The sequence below is a fragment of the Sapajus apella genome, unplaced genomic scaffold, assembly GCF_009761245.1.
Source record: "Sapajus apella isolate SASKATOON/1434 unplaced genomic scaffold, GSC_monkey_1.0 scaffold2, whole genome shotgun sequence".
Classification (NCBI taxonomy): Eukaryota; Metazoa; Chordata; class Mammalia; order Primates; family Cebidae; genus Sapajus; species Sapajus apella.
The window spans coordinates 51974290-51993676 of record NW_022436942.1 but is presented as its reverse complement, the minus strand read 5'-3'; the positions used below and the strand labels follow the sequence as shown (position 1 = coordinate 51993676).

The 19387-nt window shown below is 38.5% G+C and overlaps 1 protein-coding gene and 1 pseudogene across 2 annotated transcripts in view; one reads left to right on the top strand and one right to left on the bottom strand.

The window, feature by feature from the left end:
* Positions 1-14794, top strand: part of UBE2N (ubiquitin conjugating enzyme E2 N) — a 35442-nt gene extending 20648 nt beyond the window's left edge. The window contains exons 1-4 of one of the 2 annotated variants that reach the window (XM_032297803.1): positions 7954-8059; positions 11899-12145; positions 12320-12460; positions 13127-14794. In XM_032297803.1, the coding sequence (XP_032153694.1) occupies positions 8054-8059; positions 11899-12145; positions 12320-12460; positions 13127-13167 (435 nt within the window). In that variant the 5' untranslated portion in view covers positions 7954-8053 and the 3' untranslated portion in view covers positions 13168-14794. Of the gene's footprint in view, positions 1-7953; positions 8060-11898; positions 12146-12319; positions 12461-13126 lie in introns of those variants that run through there. The other variant, XM_032297792.1, reaches the window with a different exon arrangement.
* LOC116564552 lies at positions 6846-7261 on the bottom strand (annotated as a pseudogene).
* Positions 14795-19387: the final 4593 nt, after the last annotated feature.

The following is a 19387-nucleotide window of genomic DNA, read 5'->3' as shown; positions in this document are numbered from 1 at the left end:
CTCTTTTGACTTCATTTAATCCCAAAGAGATACTTAGCTTCTTAACTTCTTTACCAGCCCCCAACCCCCTCCTGCCCTGGTCTGTTAACGCTTACCTTTTCTTCACTTCCTTTCCTATTGAATTTAGACTTTATTTTTAGCAACCAACAGAAGCCAACTTTGGCTAGTTAAGCAGAAATCATATTAAGAATTATTAGGTACCTGATAGATTTGCCAGGAGGGCCAAAGAAAAGAGGAGCCAGGAACAAACTTCAGAATCACATCACGGTGATTTCACTTCTCACACTGTGTGCAACACACACTATATAGTGTGTGCGGTGTGATTGTTGATATCAAGCACAGAATGCTACCACTAGAACTCTGTTGCTATCTTATTGGTAACTACTGCATTTCTCTCCAGACTGGATTATTTTTTAGCTTATGATGCACAGGGAGTGCTGCATGCATACTACAAATCTCATTTTCTTCTAAATGCTTTCAGGCAGTCCTTTTGTATGACTACAGGTAAGTTTTTCTATTTTCTACAAGTTACTTAAAATTTTTACAATTTTCTTAAGCTCCCAGCTCCAACATTATACTAAGGAGTGGGAGCTAAAGGAACATACGAGTGGGGGATTTACCATTGTTTAATAGTCAAAAATAGGCAAATGTCTAAAATTACACATAAGGGCCTGAAATGAATTACCAATGTGAAAAATCAAGTAAAATTTTATGAAAGAAAAAACTCCACAATCCACATCATTTTTGACATAAAAGCTGGATTAAAGAAAAAACCAAGTTCACTAGTTTTTGCTAATAAATCTCATGATTTAGAAACAGGCTTTTAAAAAATTTCCCTAATTTTCATTCAATATGAATACAGAAGAATATTTCCTACCTCACCTACTAAGTTATATCCCCACTCCCAGAATCTTAAAATATGCAGTAGGTTTGTTAATAGTGCCTTTAGGACCATGGCACACAGCAATCCCAGTGAACTGTGTTACTGAGCTCTAGGTCCTTCCTTTTCATTCAGTGTTCTGAGACATCACTGTCAAACCATTCCTCAGATGCAGAGTTCATTAAGACGGAAAGACGGCTACGTTATTTAAATCGCAAAAGTCTTATTTTTATTTTGTGAACTGGTGTTAAAAAAAGTTCAGGCAATGAAGTGTTATGTCATTCATCAAATCAGGAACCATAGAAAACGAAGAAGCTTAGCTGCCATGAGTCTACTAATTATAGTGTTGGATATTCAAAGGACATTTTTACCACCAAGAACTTCATGGCTGTTTTATGAAGGAATAGTTGACACCATCTTTAGTTGTGATGCCAATATTTGGAAGTCTTTCAAAAAACAGAGGAAAAAGAGATGGAGATGAGGTTTTTAATCGTCCCAGAAAACTTAAAAAATGTCTTTAGAAATAAACAAGAACATTATAGCCCTGTAAACCTAGTTCTGCTCTTCATATAATAATAGTATCCTAACTCATACCTCCTGTACCTTCCCTAAGACCTTAGCTACTCACCATAAAATAAACTGCTGGAAGCCAAGAAGTTTTAGTCTTCCGTCTAGTTAGTTAACACCACAGTGCCATGAACAAAACAAGCAATGAACAAACATTTGTAAGTAAATTCATATTTCAAAGTCACGAAACATTTTAATGCATGTTGATTTCATGCAATATCAAAGACAGGCAACATGGTTTACCATCTAATAGATAATTCCAGGTCAAAATAGTATATGACAATTTTTCAATCAAATAAGGCAGTTTTTTTTTTTTTCTGTTTTATCCTTAATAAGACCATACTTTTCTGTTTGCGAGTCCAAAAACAAAAAAGAAAATTAATGACATTATGGCTTAAATTTACCTTTTTCATGAAACACCATTTCATGATTATAAAGAGTTGAAATTAGCCTTTTTAACTCCTGTGCTGTTTACTGTCCCTGCCAAACATTTGACAGTTACTGCTTATATAGTTAATTATGTCTAGTATATACTATCAACATTAAGAAACAGACTCTGAAGCCAGACTGAGTAGAGCCCAACAGCTTGGATTTGAATCTTGTCTCTGTCATTTGCTAGCTTTGGTTGATTACTTTTTGTTCCTCATTTGTAAAATGAGCATGAGGATTAAATGAGTTAATACATGTATAGCATTTAAGTCAGTATTTGGTATAGTTTGTTTTTAATTGTTACCCGAGGTTTTCTTTTATTGATTCTCTGCACATCTGGGAGCAGTGCTTGATAATTGCATGTAGTCCCTGCTTTTATGGAGCTTACAGACTGGTGAGGAAAATATACACAAACTACAATACAACCTGATGTGTTTAGTGGGGCAAAAGAATTAGGGAGGGAGGTCGTAGATAAGAAAGGAATTCAGCGTAACAGTTTTTCTTCAATTTTTTAGTACAATTATTCTGATTTTTGTCCTTTGTCAGTGATTGAAATAATCTTAAATGTTATTCCTGAGATGGCATTTCGCAAGTAACACAGCAGATACAGTAATCCTCGTCAGATTTGTGTGACACCTAAGCATTGCAGACATTTGTTCATTGAAGAAGCATTTATTTAGAATTTGCCACCATTTACTAGCTGGGGTTCCCCTCTAAATAGTTTAGAGTCTGAGAAATAAACCGGCAGTTATTGTGCATAGTTATAGTAAATGGTGAGGTGGTAATCAACAGGAAACTGAAAGTTCAAGGGAGAAACTTCCAGACTAATTCAGGCCTGAGATACAGCCTTATCATATATACTTTGCCTTTCAGAAGTTCTTCCGGCTCCCAAGTCTCCATTCCCTTTTCACTGAACTTCACAAAAATATTGATCTGGTCTTGGGTTGAGGGAAAAAATTAGGATATAGAGATTTCTAGCCCAAGTCATCTGGCCCTATCTCTTCGTTATTACCTCAAGTGGAATAGAGAGTACTTTCCTTCCTGTTACCTGTCAACCTATAAATAAAGATTTTCCCCCCAAAAAAAGGAATGCCCTGGTCTAAAGTACTCTGAGATTTAGTCTTTGATACCCAGAGTCTTAGAAATAGCTTCTTCCATTTTTCCTTCTCTGAATCTACCACCTAAGAAATTGTGAGATTTAAGTATGTGGGAGTAGAGGGGAAAAGAAAACATGGGAGGGGTGTGTATTCAGAATCATCATTCTCCATTTGACTTTAGGTTAGGCATTTTCAGGAAATTCTCATGGTCCCAGTTAGCCTATCTGGGGGACTCTAAATGGTTAGGAACAAGATAGGCACAAGAGGTGAAAGCAGAAAGGAAATACAAAATCGTCCTAGTTTTGCGTGGTTCGCCTTTATTGGTTTTCGTAAGCTATTTTGTTTTATTTGCTTTTGGAATAACTATAGGTCTTTTTCAGGGACATGTTTTGGTGGATGCTAACCTTGCTTTGGTTTTGCAGGAGTGATCATATAATAAAAATTTTAAAACCTTAGCAGGCCGGGCGCGGTGGCTCAAGCCTGTAATCCCAGCACTTTGGGAGGCCGAGGCGGGTGGATCACGAGGTCAAGAGATCGAGACCATCCTGGTCAACACGGTGAAACCCCGTCTCTACTAAAAATACAAAAAATTAGCTGGGCATGGTGGCTCGTGCCTGTAATCCCAGCTACTCAGGAGGCTGAGACAGGAGAATTGCCTGAACCCAGGAGGTGGAGGTTGCGGTGAGCCGAGATTGTGCCATTGCACTCCAGCCTGGGTAACAAGAGCGAAACTCCGTCCCAAAAGAAAAAAAAAAAACAAAACAAAAAAAACCTTAGCAAACTTGGGTACAATAACTTTTAAGAGCATCAGTTTTTTCATTTGCAAAGGAAAGATGGTAAAGTTAAGTAGATGATGTCTTTCATCCACTAGGGGGTAGTGTGTACTGTAAAAATAGTTCCTCAGTGGTGAACTTTCTGTCATGCAGTTAGCTTGTTTGAATTAATTTTTGTTCATTTAATGTTTTTTGAAATTGCCACAAATTTTTTTCAAACACAATCTTGTGACTGTAGCAAACAGTAACTCTTATTACATGCATTCCTGTTATTAGTGATGTGAAATGTTCTGACGTTACTTTTTGTATAGAATTTTTTGAAGGGAAAATATTGATGCTTTACAGTTTCTGTACAAAATTTTACCCATTATATGAAATAAGTTAAATTATTCTCAATGACCAGGCAGTAACATTATAACATTATTGTCTTGTGTTTCACTGTCCAGACTGCTATGGGAGCTTCTAATCCCATGTGGCTTTTGAGTAGTTGAAATATGACTAGTTCAAATTAATATGTGCTACAAATTACAGAGTGGGCATTGAAGGCCGTGAAAAAAGATAAAATACATCATTAATAATTTTCATACTGATTTCATGTTGAAATGATATTTTGAATACATTTGGTTAAATAAAATATATTAAAATTAATTTTCCTTTTTTCTTTTTAATTTTCTATGTGGCTACTAGAAAATTTTAAAATACTTATGTGGCTTGCATTATATTTCTGGACAGCAGTGCTGCAGAGAAAAGAACTCATCAGCCATTTTGATGTTTGTGTATCTCTAGGAGGCCTTATGATTTGTAAGGAAGGTCGTGTAGTGGGGAGATAGAGCAAAACTTTGGTTCTGTTTCTAATCCCAGCTAGAAAATAGGCAGGCACTTTTACTGTGATGAGACATGATATGTTCCTAAGAATGTTATATGTTACCTAAAATCATGTAGCAAAATACACAGGGCTTGCAGATAAAACGAAGCAAGGCATATGCACTGGAAAATATCTATTGATGGTAATTAACTTTTTTTAAGAGACAAGGTCTCAGTGTCACCCAGTCTGAGGTGCAGTGGTGTGATCACAGCTAACTGTAACCTCAAACTCCTGGGCTCAGGCAGTCCTCCCACATCAACCTCCCACGTATGCTAGGACAACAGGCGTATGCCAACAGACCCAGCCAATTTTTTGTTTTTTGAAGAGACAGAGTCTTGCTATGTTGCCAAGGCTGGTGGTAACAGTTTTTAAATGCCCACTTATGGGGCCAAGTGTGGTGGCTCACACCTGTCATCCCATTACTTTGGGAGGCTGAGACGGGAAGACTGCTTGAGGCCAGGAGTTTGAGACCAGCCTGGGCAACCCATCTCTACAAAAAAAGTAATAAAAATATCCACTTACATATAGAGGGTGAACTTGCAGCTTTTTGTAAGTGGTTTACAATTGTGTAGATAATGAAGAATTGCCTTGCTTTATTAGTGATCCCCAAAAAGGAGACCCTGTTTATTTTATAAATTTTTGGCATATTTTTTCTTTAATTTTTTTTGTGCATAACATGCAACCTTCCTGAGAACCCTGTGTGTTAGTATTTTAGAATCACTTAAGTACGTAGTGACAGGTTGGAGTATACAGAGTAGGTATCAATGATGATATCCTCCTGCTAAATATCCCAGGAGGCAGCGGTTGCAGTGAGCCGAGATTGTGCCACTGCACTGCAGCCTGGGCAACGGAGCGACACTTGTCTCAAAAAAAAAAAAAAAAAAAAAGATAAAAGATAAACAGTAGGAATTTTAGCTCTTTACTTCTCAATTTTTAACACGTATTTTTCAGTAATGAAATTGGCAGTTACTGAGTTATCAGACAGCTCTTGTTTGAGATGAGCTAAAAATATCTACAGTTGATATTACTGGTCATACATTGCAATTTTGTCTCAGAGAATATTCTAAATGGCGAAACCTAATCACTGTAGACAGGATGCACTGGTATATAGATAGTTACTAAGTGGACCAACTTTTCTCACACACAAATTAACACTCTTTTAAAGAATACTATTTAATTTATTACCCCATAATTTTACTGTATATAATTTAATCGTTGCTTTACAGAAAACATCTAAGACCTGACATTGCTTTATACCGAGCACAAATTATTTTTAAACTTAAAAATAATAGAGTCCTGGTTAATAGAGATTGGTTGATGGAATGTCAGTTGTTACAATTTACTAACTAGAGTATAGTTTAGTGTGATTCTGGGGTTTGCTCTTCAAGTCCTAGTAGATCTATTGATAATTAGATCAATTTAATGTGGTATTTTATTCCTTTTAAAAATATCTGTATCATTAACTATTGTATGCATTCTATAAGATGAGATAACCTTCATTTAGTCTTAATCTTGTCACCGTTTAAATCCATACCCTACTCCTTTACCATCTTGTCTATTTTAGTAACTAATTTCCTGAACATAACTACAGTACTTTCTGTTATGCATGGCCCTAAACTCCTCAGTCGTATTTGGGATTCAATCCTTGGACTGCTTTTAAACATAATAGGATCACAAAATGCATCTAAAAATTATTCTGTTTTTTGTAAACGGCTATGGCCTTCCTATGTGATCTCATTTGTCAACTCCTTTTTTTTTTTTTTCTCATAGAGATGGGGTCTCACTGTGCTTGCCCAGGCTGGTCTCGAACTCCTGGCGTTCAAGAATCAATGAGAATCAAGTGATTCCCCTGCCTGCCTCAGCCTCCCAAAGTGCAGGTATTAACAGGCATGAACCACAGCGTCCAGCCTGCAGTGTGCAGAGACAGATAAGGCTGGACGTGGTGAGCCATGCTTGTAATCCCAGCACTTTGAGAAGCCGAGGCGGGTGGATCACTTGAGGTCAGGAGTTCGAGACCAGCCTGGCCAACATGGGGAAACCCTGTCTCTACTAAAAATACAAAATTAGCTGGACGTACTTGCTTCAACTCAGGAGGCAGAGGTTGCAGTGAGCAGAGATCGTGCGACTGTACTGCAGCCTGGGCAACGGAGTGAGACGTTTCAAAAAAAAAAAAAAAAAAAAAAGATAAATAAATGAAACAGTAGGAATTTTAGCCCTTCTTCTTTTTTTTTTTCTTAAAGTTCAGCTTTTTATTGAACACATTATAAAAGAGGTTTAGTCAAAAAGACCAAAGCCCATATCATCATCAAACTCCTCAGATTCTTCTTTCTTTGCTTCCACTTTCTTCTCCTCAACTGGAACAGCAGCAGTGGAGGGGGCAGGACCTCCTGCTGGTGCAGCACCAGCTGCTGGAGCAGGCCCACCAGCGCCTACATTGCCGATGAGGCTCCCAATGTTGACGTTGGCCAGGGCCTTTGCAAACAAGCCAGGCCAAAAAGGTTCAACATTTACATCGGCTGCTTTAATGAGGGCATTGATCTATCCTCCGTGACGGTCACCTCATCGTGGTGCAGAATGAGGGCCGAGTAGATGCAGGCGAGCTCGGAGACGGAGGCCATGGTGTGGGTGAGTGTGGGGCTAGCGCTGCCCGACGCCGTGCTAGTTGCTGGATGAAGTGAGGACCGAGTACCTTGGCGGCAGCTGAGGAAAAGCAGCCCTTTACTTCTTCACTTAAATAAATCATACTGTACTTCTCTTTCTACCAAAGAGTAGTGTAAAACCAGAAGATATTTTAGTTTGTCATGTGTTGAATAGTAGCCGGAAAGATTTTATTTCCTAGCCAGTTTTTGCCTTTTTAGGAAAAAAAGTTGACATAAGTTTCTGTGGTTAAGACTTTTTCAGATGCTGCCATTTGAGGCTTGTTTCATTTAGGTTGGATTTTATTCCTTTTTTCCCTCCCACAATTTATGTTGTGGGTTTGTTGGGGAAACCAACGCAGTTTAGTGAAATAATTATGCATGTTTTTGTGTCAGTCCATTAGAACTTGAGAGCATATATTATAAGAACTATTTCAAAATGTTTCCTACACCCAAAAGCTTATTTTAGAATGTGTTCTGATTAAATCTAGGCTTGATCTGGTCGCATGATGTGCTTAATATGTACGCTTTTTACAAAGAATATCTGATTTTGACGGTGAACTGAAGATGAGAAAGTGAATGCCATATCTGTCTCTGCCACTGTGTACTGAGAGTGATTTTGAAGCTATTTTGGGATATGCTCTTGGAGGTCCTTCTGTAGCTTTTTATAGTATATATAGAGCTGCTACTACTTTGTGTAAGTGGGGAGTGTTGGGTTAGGACTCTTGGGCCCTGGCTCTCTTTTTTTTCCAATCTCCCAATTTATGGCTTTCTAAAAACATGAAGACCTGGGGTAAAATTAAAGGATGGAGGTGAGTAGAGGCCAGAATTCAAGGAATTTTACCATCTAGTTATTTTCTCATTCTTCTACTCTTGCAGTTCATCCCTAATATCTTAACTTTTTTCCTGGAAGAGGAAGACCAGCCTCTTTTGTTCTTGTCACATGTTAAAGGACTTTCCAAAGTGGGAGGGTTCCTTATTGCCTCTTGAGCTTTTTAATGCTCTAAAAATGTTTTACTTTGAACCTAAAGAACATGTCAGTTTCTTACTTGCTCTTACATCGCCATGATCAAAACAAAACAAAAAACTGGTCTTAAATTAAAATACTAGAGACATTACCTAAAATGGTTATGGGTTTAATTAACACATTTTGGGGAAGGATTTGATTTGTATTTACATCTTATGACTATCTCAGCATAATCCTGTGCTAAGAGAGAAGTTGTTGTTTTTAACATATGCCCTGTAGCTTGTGGAATGAAATAGTGTAAGATACATTATTTTTCTTAGCTTTATTTAAGAAAATAAAATAAATATTTTCTTAAATAAAATATTCTCATTTATTGTTTTTCATACCTAAAAGCTTATTTAAATATGAACATTTTTCTGGTTAAAGATAAATATAAGTAGAAGTTAGTCTATTTTCCCTCATACCTGAGTGGATAGTTTTGTTTTCCTTCCATAATGTGCACAACCTGCCTTAAAAATAACCCTGCTTTAATGATGTTAATGATGAAATTCTGATAGTTTATTTTCTTCTCTTTATAACATCAAATAGATTGAGAATTCAGTAAATATTAATTGAACATCTGTTGTGCCAGGCAGTGGTCTAGATGCTGAGGATATATAGCAGTCCTTAAAACAGACTCAAATCGATCCTCTCATGTTGCTTAAATTCTGAACAAAATAAGTAAGAAATGAGATTTGTTAGTAGTGCTGTGGAGATAAAGCAGGGGAGTGGGGATAGGGAGTATGCAGGGTAGGGTGGAATGAGTTTGCAATTTCAGTTATGAGGGCATCACTGAGAAAACATGAAGATCTTTGGAGGCAAGGGAGCAAGCCATGTGGATATTTTGGGGAAGAAGAGCAAGTGCAAAGTCCTTGAGATGAGAGGATGCCTGGCAGGTTGAAGAACTATTACAAGGAAACTAATTTTTGTCTGGAACAGAGAAGGTAGGGGACGGAGGAAGACTAGCTGAAGATGAGTCAGAGAGGTAGGTGGAGTCAGAGCATCATTTAGAGCCTCTTTTGGGGGCCCATTATAAGGACTATGACTTTTTTTTTTTTTAAGGTGGAGTTTTGCTCTGGTTGCTCAGGCTGGAGTGCTGTGATGTGATCTCAGCTCACTGCACCCTCCACCTCCTGAGTTCAAGTGATTCTCCTGCCTTAGCCTCCCGAGTATCTGGGATTACAGGCATGTGCCGCTATGCTGCGCTAGTTTTGTATTTTTACTAGAAACGGGGGTTTCTCCATGTTGGTCAGGCTGGTCTTGAACTCCTGATTACAGGCGGAGCCACTGCATCTGGGCTCAGGACTATGACTTTTAAAGGGTCTGTGAATAATAGACCTGCGAGGGAGGTAGTGAGGTCAGAAGCAGGAAGAACAGGTTGGGAGGCTATTGTAGTTTGCCAGATGAGAGCTAATGATTGCTTGGATCAGAGGTGTAGCAGTGGAAGGGTAAGAAACAGCCCAAATCATGGGTAGATCTTGAAGTTTTTTAAAAAACCAATTTGCCAATCAGTTTAGATGTGTGTGGCATGTGAAGGAAAAGGTGGATCATTTGGAAGGATGGGTTTGCCAGTAACTGACATGGGGAAGACTTTATGGGAGGAGCAAAGGTTGGGGATAGGGACGTCATGTTGTTTGGGATGCTTATTAGACATTCAAGAACGTGTATCAAGTAGGCAGTTACAGAGGTAAGAGTCACGATGAGGGAAGAGCTCGGGGCTGGATATGAATTAGGGGAGGCTTCAGCTTATAGAGTATATTTAGTATTTAAATTCATTGCATTACACGAGATCACTGTGGAAATGTATAAACAGAGAGGAAGCTCTAGGACAGAGCCCCAGTGCACTTCAATATTGATGCTGGGAGATAGGCAGGAACCAACAAGGAAACTAAGGGAAGCTGCTGCCAGACAAGGAGGAAGAGAGCCATGAGAATGTGGTGATAGGAAGTTAGATAAGACATTTGATTTAATCTTGTGGAAATCACTAGTGACCTTAACAAACAAGTTAATGATAACTACAGCTTGATTGGAGGGTATGTTCAAGACAGAAGAGGAGGAGGGAAATTGGAGACTGGCAATTACGGATCTCTTTCAAAGAGAAGCAAAGCAAGGGGCAGTAGCTGTTTGGGCGAGTGGGTGTAAGGTAGTTTTCTCCCTTTATGAAGACATAACAGCATGTTTGGATGGTTTGAGGAAAGATCCAATAAAGAAGGGAGAGGAAAGAGGTGCTATTCAGTGTCCTTGAATAGGTGAGAAGGAGATAAGTAAGATCTAATCCATTGTCCTTAGCCAAAAGTATGTGACATTTTACCTATACAGGAAAAAAGCCAGAGCATATGGGCACAGATGCAGGGAAATGTACAAATGCTACATGGGAACTGATGGAAATATTTAACTTGTCATGAAATAGGCAGCGGGACATCAGCCACAAGTGAGAATGGGGATGGAGATGCTAGAGGTTTGAAGAGAGAAGAGAAAGAATGATATAATTAGGAGAGAAGGAGAATGGTGAAAAAGAGAACTAATGATGTGATTGTTGGGAACATTAAGTGTTCCTCTGAAGTTAATTGTCAATTTTAGACTAATCAGCGTTGTTGAATATATTTCTTTAGCCCCTGTTTGGGTACCTAGGCTGCTGCTTATCTCCTTCCTTCAGTCCATTACATTTTTCAGAGGAAAGGTTTTCAGTGGATTTAAAAACTGATTTTAGGCCAGGTGCGTTGGCCCATACCTGTAATCCCAGCACTTTGGGAAGCCGAGGCGGGAGGATCACTTGAGGCCAGGAGTTCAAGACCAGCCTGGCCAACAGGGCAAAACCCTATCTCTACTCAAAATACAAAAATTAACCAGGCATGGTTGGGCTCACCTGGGCCCAGGAAGGTTGAGGCTGCAGTGAGCCAAGATCTCGCCACTGCACTCCAGCCTGAGTGACAGAGTGAGACACTGTCTCAACAAACAACAACAACAAAACCCAAAAAACTAATTTTACTTTTTTTTTTTCTCTGAGACAGTTTCGCTCTTGTTGCCCAGGCTGGAGTGCAATGGCATGATCTCGGCTCACTGCAACCTCCGCCTCTTGTGTTCAAGCGATTCTCCTGCCTCAGCCTCTTGAGTAGCTGGGATTACAGGCATGCACCACTGTGCCCATCTAATTTGGTATTTTTAGTAGAGATGGGGTTTCTCTACTGAGGTCGTGAACTCCCGAACTCAGGTGATCTGCCTGCCTGGGCCTCCCAAAGTGCTGTGATTATAGGCGTGAGCTACTGCCCCAGGCCAATTTTACTTTTTAAATAGCTTGGTTTTGGTCAAGTTTAGAGCAAGTTGCTTTACTTATGTAATCCTAGTATTACTCTCTTGAGAAAAAATCAGTTTTATTAATCTAATTTTATTATCAACATGTTTGTAGACATTTGTAGCCAAAATATATGATAACATCATTGGTATTCGCTTGCAGTTGCATTCAGCTGGTTGTAATTATTTAAATGGTATTTTTTTGAATTTTGCATTTTATAAGCTAAATAAATCCTGTTGGGAGATTGGAGAGGTTCTGTTATGCCTAGTTCCAAGAGATTAACTTTCTAATTTTCCTTTGATGTCTAGCAAAATGACATTTGTTTCATAAATGTCTTTGTTTTTCTGTCATAGGAAACCCAGCGTTTGCTGGCAGAACCAGTTCCTGGCATCAAAGCAGAACCAGATGAGAGCAACGCCCGTTATTTTCATGTGGTCATTGCTGGCCCTCAGGATTCCCCCTTTGAGGGAGGGACTTTTAAACTTGAACTATTCCTTCCAGAAGAATACCCAATGGCAGCCCCTAAAGTACGTTTCATGACCAAAATTTATCATCCTAATGTAGACAAGTTGGGAAGAATATGTTTAGATATTTTGAAAGGTAAGTTATCTTTATCAGCATATGCTATTCGTAAAAATTCTCCTTTTACTCCTATGCATTCTGTGTTGAGAATGTAAACATTATACAAAGACCAAAGAGGTCTGTGGGAGGGAAACGAAGCTGTTCTGGGCCTGTTTTTCATGCTTTATCATACTGGGCCTGTTGCCTTCGTAGATAAGTGGTCCCCAGCACTGCAGATCCGCACAGTTCTGCTATCGATCCAGGCCTTGTTAAGTGCTCCTAATCCAGATGATCCATTAGCAAATGATGTAGCGGAGCAGTGGAAGACCAACGAAGCCCAAGCCATAGAAACAGGTATCTAATACTCATTCTCCTTCACACCACTTCCACTTTTAAAAACAAATTTGTATTACCATTTAAACTTTTCTAAAGCTCTTGGCAAGGAAAAGAAATAGAAAAAAATACAATAAATGAGATCTTGCTTATAGTAACTTGTAAATACCTCTTAACAAAATGGCCTGCTATGGAACCCCCCCCAAATTTAAAGACAACCTGTAATTGGGAGATCTTGGAGTCTCTTATAACTACACCTGGTTTAACAAATACTGAGTGTGTACCATTTGTCTAGTAATACGTAAAGAATACTGGAAAACTTTTGAACTGTTGTGGTAATCCATTTGATTAAAGGATTCAGCTGTTTATGGCTAGAGAATTTGGAGTCAAGAAGCTGCTTCTACTGATTTTAAATTAGTGGGGAGAATTGTATATCCAGAAATTGACAACTTGACTCATCCTCCTGAATTTTCTAGAACTTCTGAATTTTATTGTAGTGTTTTGGTGATTGGACATACACAAAATCTTTCAGCCCTGATCCAATTTACAGAAAAAGACGTGAATTTAAGAGATTACGGTGTGACATTTCCATAATTAACTTAATAGTGTTTGTTTGCTGTTTATAGTTTGGTAAGTAGCATAATGAACTAAGTAAAATAATAATCGTATGTTTGTTTTTATCTACAGCTAGAGCATGGACTAGGCTATATGCCATGAATAATATTTAAACTGATCCGATCATCAAGTGTGCATCACTTCTCCTGTTCTGCCAAGACTTCTTCCTTTTTGTTTGCATTTAATGGACACAGTCTTAGAAACATTACAGAATAAAAAAGCCCAGACATCTTCAGTCCTTTGGTGATTAAATGCACATTAGCAAATCTATGTCTTGTCCTGATTCACTGTTGTAAAGCATGAGCAGAGGCTAGAAGTATCATCCGGATTGTTGTGAAAGGTTTAAAAGCAGCGGCCCCTTCCTGCTTTTACTCATTTCCCCCATCCTGGTTTAAGTATAAAGCACTGTGAATGAAGGTAGTTGTCAGGTTAGCTGCAGGGGTGTGGGTGTTTTTCTTTATTTTTTTTTGAGGGGGGAGGTAGTTTTATTTTAATTTTATGGGCTCCTTTCCCCCTTTTATGGTGATCTAATTGCATTGGTTAAAAGCAGCTAACCAGTTATTTAGAATATGCTCTCTAGCCAAGTCTAACTTTATTTAGACGCTGTAGATGGACAAGCTTGATTGTTTGAACCAAAATGGGAACATCAAACAAACATCACAGCCCTCACTAATAACATTGTGACTTTGCTGTCAAGTGTAGATTCCCCCCTTCAAAAAAAGCTTGTGACCATTTTGTATGGCTTGTCTGGAAACTTCTGTAAATCTTATGTTTTAGTAAAATATTTTTTGTTATTCTACTTTGCCTTTGTACAGTTTATTTTACTGTGTTTATTTTCCCAGTGTGACAATCGTATTTTAAAATTAAAACTGATGGAACATTCTGTCCTGGTCTTCACCATTTGACAAATTGAATGGCAAGGGGTAGATTTTGCCAGTTTCTTTTCACTGATACAGATTTGTGTTAAGATAGTGTTGAATGGAGTATTTATAAACTGGCCCTGAGCATGCATAAAGCATCAATATCTGACTTTTTTTTTAACCTCCTAGGAATTTGAAATAAATGTGTTTGTGTTGTCTGATTAGACGATCATTGGTGTCTTGCCACAATGTTGAAATATTACTGTACAGGAAAGTCACAGCAAAGAAAGCAGTTGTAACTGACATGTAGGACTTTCACACTTCTGCCACATTTTTGCTTAAAATTTGGGTTATGACCTTTTTCTTGGTTCTTGTCTGAAAATTTCATCTGTAACCTTTGGTGTGTTATTAAGAAACACTGATCTGATAATCATTTGGGATTTGCTGAGGCATTTGTGAATCTTCCTTATAAACCTGCAGATCTCAAGCATCCAGCTTGTGTGTCATCAGAAAGGTTTATTCCTTTGAGAGCATCAAATCCTCAATCAATGATTCTTGCTTTCATCCCTCTAGTATTTGCTATGGGAGCTCCTTTTATTCTTTAATTTGAAATTCAGTAATTTTTCTTCTTCATGGACAGAGTTCCTCCCCTCACAAAATTGTTCTTTAAGTCATAAATGTAGCCAGTCATAAATACATAAATGTTAACTTTTGGGTTGGAACTTTGTCTCTTGCAGTTTAAGGTAATGGATATTGTAGCCCATTTGAATTTTCTTCACTCTTATTCTCGTAATTCTGGAGTTTCTTCAGATTGTGGTGTATTTTATTGTGCTCCTATGTAAGATGAAGAATTAACTATTAAAATTACATTTTCAACATACAAAAGCTTTTGATGACTGGTAACTGGTATCCTTCCAAATAAACGCATTGCTTGGTAACAAATGTTAGCTTAATTCAGAAGAAAATTGTTAACAACCCTAATACTGTAAAATTGGAAAACTAATAACAGTTGTCATTTATAACAGTTTTTGGGCTGTTTAAAGGGTACATTTGACTACAGCTAGGAAAACTGAATCTCACTTTGAAAGTGAACCACACAAAACTTAAAGAAATGAAATAGAGATAAACATTTACTGCCCGTAGTATTGCTTGTGGTTATAGCTAGTATCACATAGTGATTTACAAGCCATGAAATTCCAGATTTAAATCTGTTGCACTACAAAAATATGTCTAAATGATGTCTGCTGAATTTGTGAGTTACAGAAGTACAGCAGTAAGTCATTTTTATTTCAAATGCAGTGAGTTTCTAATTTCATGGTAGTATATCTTCTTCCTTTGCAGTTTTGATAAGAATCCCCCATTGCTTTGGTAAGACTTGCTATCTCAGCCAGTGGGATGAAACAAGTGCTGCTGAGTTGACTGAGCCTTCTTAGGACTTAAGGGCCTCTGGGAGAGGCCAAGGCAGCGGTTGAAAACTGCAGCTTCACCTGGCCTTTGGGCCTGTTTTCTCTGGCCCACACAGTGTGGCTGGTTAAAACATTCTGAATTTGCTGCCAACATTTTTAAAAATTGAGAGTTTCACATGAAAATCCAGAATTCTGGTAACTTTTGAATGATCTGAAGATCTGGCAACAGTAGACTTGACCCACCTTTGTGCATGGGACTTACTGAGAGGATCTGAGTAGCAGACATCCTGAGAACATGTCATTGTCGTCTTACCCAGTTACTCTCCAGTTGGCTAGAGTCCCCTCTGAGCACACCTGCTAGTCCTTTGTCCTTGTTAAGCCTTTGACTTTGTAACCCCTGAGCTAAAGGAAACAAATTATTCCACAGAAGTGTTTCATGTTTGCCTACTAGTTGGGGATGATTAGGTGGTAAGTGATTGGCATGGAGCTTTCCTTTGGGGACCTTATACTCTAATGGGGAAAGGGTATAGACAAATAGGTGCAACTCTGCCATGGAAAAGGGAAGTACTTGGACAGGCTGTTTTGGATTCAGGCCAGATGGACATCTCCAGACAGAGGGAACAGCAGCATCTGCAAAGTCCTGGGAGAGAAGAAAAGAATCTGAACATTGATAAGTGGCTTCCTGAAAATCAACTGCCCAGGCCGGGCACAGTGGCTCACGCCAGTAATCCCAGCACTTTGGGAGACTGAGGCAGGAGGATCACTTGAGTCCGGGAGTTTATGACCAGTCTGGGTAACATAGTGGGAGCTGGTGTCTTAAGAGAAAATTGCCCATTAAGAGGCTTTTCTGAAATCTTGAGGTGCTGATAGGAGCTTTATTTTTTTTGACTTTTTTGATTTGTTGTCTACTTCGCTGTAATTTACTTCTGCTCTAGTTATCCTTTGTCCTCTCAAGGGCTGTCTAGCAAGACCTTAGGTCTAAAATACAGTCTTCTCTTGGTATTTGTCAGGAACTGGTTCTAGGACCTCCTTTGGGTATCCAAATCCACAGATGCTCAAGTGTCTGGAATAAAGTGATGTATTTGCATACAATCTACACAAATCCTCCTACATACTTTAATCTTTAGATTACATATAATACCTATTATAATGTAAGTGCTATGTAAATAGTTACACTGTTTAAGGAATAACAAAAATATACATGTTCATTACAGACACAAAGTTTTTTAGAGTATTTTCTATCTGTGGTTGTTTGAACTCACAGAACCCGTGGATGTGGAGGACCGATTGTATATAGAACTTTAGAGCAGAATGTACTGTACAATTTCAAAGAAGCACTTAAAAATAAGATTAAATACAAACCAATAGATAAAAGTCACAGGTGCTATGGTTGTATGGAGAATGGGGAAGGAAATCTGCTGTCCTACAAGACATTATAAACACAGTGACCTAAGTGGAACTAAATGGGATCATGGAAATGACAGGAATTGGCTTTTATTTTTCTATTGAATGGTTCAGGAACCTTTTTTTTGGCTACTGTAGCCACATCTTTTTTGTTAGTTGCAGTAGCAATACGACCTTTTCTAGAAAAGCTGGCCAAAAAAAGAAAATGTCATAATAAGGTACCTAATTTATTGCTTTAAGGGAAATGTAATATTTCATTTGAATAAGTACTTTTGGGCTGGGATGATATTTCATTTAGCTACTTGGCATGTCACTCATCTTAGGGAATTATATGAGGGTTTATGTTTTAAATAACAAAAAGCAAAACATGCTGACTGTAATAATTTGAGAGAAGTGTAAATAAAAATCTGTAATCTACCACCTGGACTGGAAATACGTTGTTTTCTTAACTATACACTCACCGCTGCACAAGTCTCCATTTTATCATGGAAATTAGGTCTATTCCAAGAGTTGGCTTTGTGGTACTAATTGGGTAACTTCCCATTAGCTGCCATACTGGGAGCTGGACTAGAATTTTTTCCTGTTTAAGTGTGGAACCCAACATGAGAGTTTGGGTTTCCCTGCCCCTTCCCAGTTTCATCTTTGCCACCCTCAAACTGATCTCATTTCATGTATCTTGAGTGGCATGGTTGTGTAGCCGGCGCGCGCGCGCAACCCCCCCCGTTTCTGGTGGATTGTAGAAGCATATAGTAACTGCCTGAATGTTTAGACCTTACTTGTTTCTTGTAGCAGAGCATTTTATAGTGCCCATTAAGGAACTTTTAACATTTTCTTTCTGCCAATCACCTGTATCTATGGGACAGAATGTTTTAGAAATTAGAAAATATTAACCCCGGGCCGGGCGCGGTGGCTCAAGCCTGTAATCCCAGCACTTTGGGAGGCCGAGGCGGGTGGATCACGAGGTCAAGAGATCAAGACCATCCTGGTTAACATGGTGAAACCCCGTCTCTACTAAAACTACAAAAAAAAATTAGCTGGGCATGGTGGCACGTGCCTGTAATCCCAGCTACTCAGGAGGCTGAGGCAGGAGAATTGCCTGAACCCAGGAGGCGGAGGTTGCGGTGAGCCGAGATCGCGCCATTGCACTCCAGCCTGGGTAACAAGAGCGAAACTCCGTCTCAAAAAAAAAAAGAAAATATTAACCCCGTTACCACTTAGAATAGCATATTTCCTTTAAAGAAAAAAAAAAGAGACTCCTGATCCATTCTTACCATATGACTGCTTTTGAAATAGTTCCATGATCTAGATCAGTGGATCTCGATAGTTCTTAAGTTTTATTATAACCTAATGCCTTTACACAGTCTTTGGGCTTAAGGTCAAGAGTACGTATCAGATCCGGCAAAGGCAGCTTAGATGTGATAAGTTGGTTGCACTGGATTGAACTTGGTGCTGTTTCTGTTAGGTTTTAGCAGGACGCACTAGGAATGAGCAACCAAGTAGGGCCAAGTTTTTGCAATTCACATTTTTTTTTTTTTTCCTAAAACAGTAAATATTTTGGCCTTTGTGGGCCATAGGTCTGTCTCGGCTACTCAGTTCTGCCATTGTAGTGAGAAAGCACCCATAGACGATTTGTGAACAAATGGCCATAGTATTTTTTTTAAAAAACCACCTAAAACAAAACAATTTTAAACTTGTAGGCCATACAAAGAGGCAGTGGGGTGGGATTTGGCCCCTAGGTTGTAGTTCTCTGCCCTGCTCTTTTGGCACGGATTACTCACTGCTCATGTCAATTTCCCAAAACATTTTTAAAACCATATAGACTTTTAAAAACAAAATCTAAAATCTGTACAAGCTCATGTTAAGTGACTAAGATTTTTCAGTGTATGTAAACGTGCATGAAACTGGTAATTCTGTCTAGTGTTCTGCCTTTTCCAGTCACTTGAAAGGACTCTCCCTGTGTCAGCGTATCTCTTTGGTAACTACAAAGTATCCATTAGATTGCCACCACGTAATCCCATTTGAATATTAAATTGGTACCAGTTTCATAAATTCTACAACACACGTTATCTGACCATATTTTGGTTGTGCAACATGTGTATTTGTTGACTAGATTCCCAGAAGTGGAACTGTTGGGTGAAAGGGTATGTATGCAAATGTGATAAACACTAATCAATAGCTCTCCGACAGGCCGTATCAGTTTCCAGACTCAGATCCTTATTAGAATGTTATTTCTAGGGACTATAATATTCCACTATATGGATATATTACAAGTTAAACATGATCTCTTTGCTACTGAGCATTTTATTTCCATGGCTTTTCACTCTAGTGTCTTGTTTTGGTATATAAATCTTTGTTCACATTCCTGTAGATAAGTTGAATTCCTAGTAGATTTACTTGGTCAATAGGCATGTTTCTTAAGGTTGATATATAATGATGGCCAAAAGAAAGAATTTCACTAAGGAATGAATTTGAGGAAAAGTTGAGAAAAGCAGGAAAATTTATTTTCATTGTCTGATACTGATTAGCATCAGGAGGGTGTTGTCTACATATTTGGAGATGTTGTCACAAAAATGCATTAACTAATATTAGATATAATAGTTTGTTGAAATCATATCAAGGTGGAAGAATGAAGGAATAATTCCTGACTAGAAGACATTGAACCT